This window comes from Austrofundulus limnaeus, unplaced genomic scaffold (genome assembly GCF_001266775.1).
Source record: "Austrofundulus limnaeus strain Quisiro unplaced genomic scaffold, Austrofundulus_limnaeus-1.0 Scaffold92, whole genome shotgun sequence".
Lineage (NCBI taxonomy): Eukaryota > Metazoa > Chordata > Actinopteri > Cyprinodontiformes > Rivulidae > Austrofundulus > Austrofundulus limnaeus.
Genome location: NW_013952494.1, coordinates 522,179 through 526,383, shown reverse-complemented (window position 1 = coordinate 526,383; position 4,205 = coordinate 522,179). Strand labels below are relative to the sequence as shown.

Genomic DNA, 4,205 nt, shown 5'->3' with positions numbered 1-4,205 from the left:
AAAATAAGGAAACCACTGCTTTGGAATAACACATTAGATTTGAGTTGTTTGAGTTTGAGCTATTTAAAGGAACACGCATTTAAAACAACGAAGGACGCTGCTGGGAACGTTACTGTGCCTTTAAAAATCTCTTCCGGTCCGTTGCCTCGGTAACCCGGAAGCCTCACGCGCCACACGCCGCTGCAAGGAGAGTCCTTCCTGTTTTAGAAATTTCGAGGAAGCAGGAACAACAGGAGAAAACATTATGGTCCGTGAGTGAATTTGGACGCATGCATGCATCTGTTGTAGGCAGCTGGTCCCCTCTGAAGCTCCATATTTCGTTTAGCTGGACCGCTCGTCTAAAACACACGAATATAATTATGTTTTACTCGCTCGAAGAGGCTCCAAATGATGTTGAGCGAGAGCAGTTTTAAAAACATGCTGCTTGTGCAGAAAATTCAAAAAAACGGAGCACTTTGAAATGGCTGAGCGTGTAGAACATTTAGTATTTTAAACCTGCTGTTTAGTAAACAAACAAAAAAGTGTGCTTGTTTTGCATAATGGATTCATTTCTTGCACGTGCCTTAGTTTACAAAACAGCTGTCAACAAACTTGTGTTTTATCTTTTATATAATCAGATTTTTATTTTAAAAAAACCCGTATCAATTCTATGCCTGCACAGGGCAGTATTTGAGTTTCCATTTCTGTCACACTGATCAGCATGTTTGCAACAAGTTGTAAAAGCTTTAAAAGGATTTGGACTTTTGAAACCTTGCGTGATTGTGTTATAACACCACGTGTTTCGCAGCACAAGTATATTGATCTACTATAACCAATTGTATGTGCCAGGGCTCATCTGTGTGAGGGCAGGACCCATGCTCCCTCACCTCGGTGCTGCCACCTCAGCCTTGTACATACTGTGGATCAGCATGGCCCAGGTTGCTGGCCAGGATGACCGGGAGAAAACAACTGCACTCAAAGGTGAATTTAACTTTTGAGAAGTGTTGAAAAATGAAGAGGAGCTTCCTGTCAAATGGAGAGTAAAGCTTTTTGCAAGTGGTAGGGGGTGTTGTTACGTTATTAGTTTATTTTTTTAACATTTGATAACACAGACCTGCGTAACACCAAAAACTGCATTGATCATGCAATTTGATCATATTCAGCTGATTCACTGACTTTATTCATCACATTTGGGTTTTGCAAGCAAAGCGGTTTTGTTGAGTTTGCATCAGATATGAGGTTTAGACAGTTTAACTGCTTTATCTGAGCAGGACATCAGGTTGATGCTCTGGCTGACATGATGCTTGAAATTGGTGCGACTCACACTTGCTCAGGGGTCCATGTCAACACACTGCAGCATCAACTTGGTGCACTGTGATGACAACTCACCACAACTGATAATTAGAACTCGATTCACAAGTTTATTTGTATGATAATTATTCACAGCACTTTTTACCACTGTAGTTAAACATGTTTATACAGGCAAATCAATGTCTATATAACATGTATAACACTAATCCCTATTGCCCCCATGTAAGTAAAGCAGGTAATATGAATCAGACATTATAGAATTATCCTGTTAAATGTTACATGTTCTGCTGTGAGTTGACATGTTGTGACTTGGGTCTGATGCAGTGAGTTCACCTGCTCCCCCCCAATCTGGCTAGCTGATTTACTCCTGCTGCAAAAGTGTGCATCCAATAAGAGAGACATTACTCATACAGATGTTTTCTTTTTAATTGGTCTAATTTTTAGGGATAATACAAAATAATGTTACATATCAAACATAGCAACCATTGCTCCACATGTATAAAGTGCAGCCAATGGCTAAATTCCGGTCCTTGATTCCAGTTAGGCTTTTAGGAAAGTTAAAGCTTTTATAGCTAATAATGCAAAGTAACCCTTAGTTTAAACACACATACATGAACATCATCATATAGAAATAAAACAAAATGGAATAGAAAACAAAAAACTGTGTTTAATAGGTAAAAAGTTGTATGCTAGTATAGGTTAGCTTGGATTTTCTGACTGCACTCTAAAAATGAAATGTTGGATTTACTTAACCATGTTACGTTACCTGGTTCCACTTAACTGAGTTGAGTAAATTCAAAGCAACATGCTCATGTTCTTTGGCTAAAAAACTGGTATATTGCTTTGAATTTACTCAACTCCATGTGACCTTTAAATTCTTAGAGGAAATTTTGCTCTGGATTATTAAAATGTGTATTTTTTTTTCTTTGTCAACAGATTTGTTGTCGAGAATTGACTTGGATGAATTAATGAAGAAAGACGAACCTCCGTTCATTTTCCCCAAAACACTGGAGGAGTTTGAATATGCCTTTAATGAACGTAAGTACAAATCTGTCTCACTGGAATAAAAAGGACAGAAGTTTTCCCAGCTCTGAAAAAAATAAAAAAAATCAGGAAACTGATCAAACTAACACAAACCTTCATTAGGATGATATAAAAAAAGACTTAAACATTATACAGATTGCTTTATAGCTGAGTGTTTTTACTGCTAGTGTAACTTAGTCACAAGTGTTCATTGATGATGTGACAGCTGTTAGAAACTGAACATGGAATTCATCTTTGCCGATTAAAATTTACGTCTGATGGACTCTCCTGTCCAGCATGTACTCTGCTTCTCCCCTCTTAACTGCTGGGATCAGCTTCAGCCCCCGCCCTAATACCATGACCAAGACTAACAGAACATTAACGAGTGAGTGGCAGGTTTTAAAATTACTTAAATCCTGCAATGATGCCATAATTTTACTTCATCCTAACTACACTGGCAAAGAAGCACTACTGTTTTCTGTTGTTTGCATGGTGTCCATACTGTCTTGTAATATTTGCACATTTGCATTCCTACTCTGCTGTAGGTTTCACATGTACATTTTTCTTCCACTTATGTGGTTTAAATAGCAATAAAAGCACTTGAACCTGAAGGAAATAAGAGCTCATTAAAGGGATGGTCCTTGTTTATCAGATTAGCTAAACGTAGTGCGTACCAAGATTTTTGTCTGCAAATAAAGTAAAGCTTAGCTCTGACTAGTTTTTGCCCGGATCGTCGGAAAGTCTCTGAGTTGTTGTGTTAATCAAAGCAGGTAGAGAGAAGTAGGAAGAGTTGGTCAGAATGTGGTGATTTTAGCCTCTTAGTATCCCCCCTGTATTCTTTTCCCCCGTCTCTCTTCTCTTTTCTGTTCTCTGTCAGTGTCTGACTGGCTGAGTAGGGGGACATGTTGTGTACTCTCCGGCCCGTCAGTAACCTACTCAGCCTTGGCCTCTGCCTGACGGAGAATTTGCATAACCTTGCTGTGCCAAAGAACAGAAACTGAGCACCTGAAATTATGCAACACCCACCAACATCTCCTCCCCACCCTCAAGTCTCAGCTCAGTCTACCATGGAGGCAGAAAAAAAAGCTAACTCTCCACCACCTCTTTGCTATTTTTATTTATTTATTTATTTATTTATTTATTTATTTCTATCTGCTGTTTCCCCTTCTCTACATTTCTGTTTCCTTTTCCTTTTTTTTGTCTCATCCCTCAAAATTTCCACCTGAAACTTAGGGTGCACACTTACACAGGCACTCATTTGAATATTGCCAATATTTTATTTATTTTTATTGTCCAAGTATATGAGTTTCATTAAACCGTGGTGGCCCTCCAGCAACTTCTCTAGGATCCAGACTAGCCGTCACTTTGGCTCTAAAGCTATTTCATAGTTATACCTGTGCTACCATAGCCCGAGACAGGTGGAACAGAAATGTTAATTTCACCATGTAATGATATGAATACAGAAGAGGCTGTGTACAATAGTTTGCAGGTATCTTAATCACTGAAGATGATGGCTTCATCTCGCCAGCCCTCCGGTTTTCCATTACTGGAAATTCAAGGTTATGTACACCTAATTAAGCGGCCAAATTGAGAACAGAATGCTAATTATGACCGAAAAGGAGGGAAAAAGTTGAGAAAATGTTATTCCTTTGAGAGGTTCTGTTGGGGGAGATGGGGGAGCTGATCACTACTCCCTCTCTCTCTTACACACACACACACACACGCATACACACACATTTTGCACTCCTCTCGGAAATTCAGCCACATCCCACATTCTCCTTCTCTCTCTTTTACACACACACACACACACACACACACACACACACACACACACACACCCCCCACAGGAATTACACCTGTTGATATTCTCACAAACAATCTTACGGTTTAAA

The 4,205-nt window shown here is 39.3% G+C and overlaps 1 protein-coding gene across 3 annotated transcripts in view; it reads left to right on the top strand.

Annotated features, from left to right (window-relative positions):
• Positions 1 to 148: 148 nt before the first annotated feature.
• arb2a (ARB2 cotranscriptional regulator A) overlaps positions 149 to 4,205 on the top strand; it is a 143,932-nt gene continuing 139,875 nt past the window's right edge. For 2 of the 3 annotated variants that reach the window (XM_014012515.1, XM_014012517.1), the window contains exons 1-3: positions 150 to 247; positions 829 to 960; positions 2,227 to 2,328. In XM_014012515.1, the coding sequence (XP_013867969.1) occupies positions 855 to 960; positions 2,227 to 2,328 (208 nt within the window). In that variant the 5' untranslated portion in view covers positions 150 to 247; positions 829 to 854. Of the gene's footprint in view, positions 248 to 828; positions 961 to 2,226; positions 2,329 to 4,205 lie in introns of all 3 variants that reach the window. The other variant, XM_014012516.1, reaches the window with a different exon arrangement.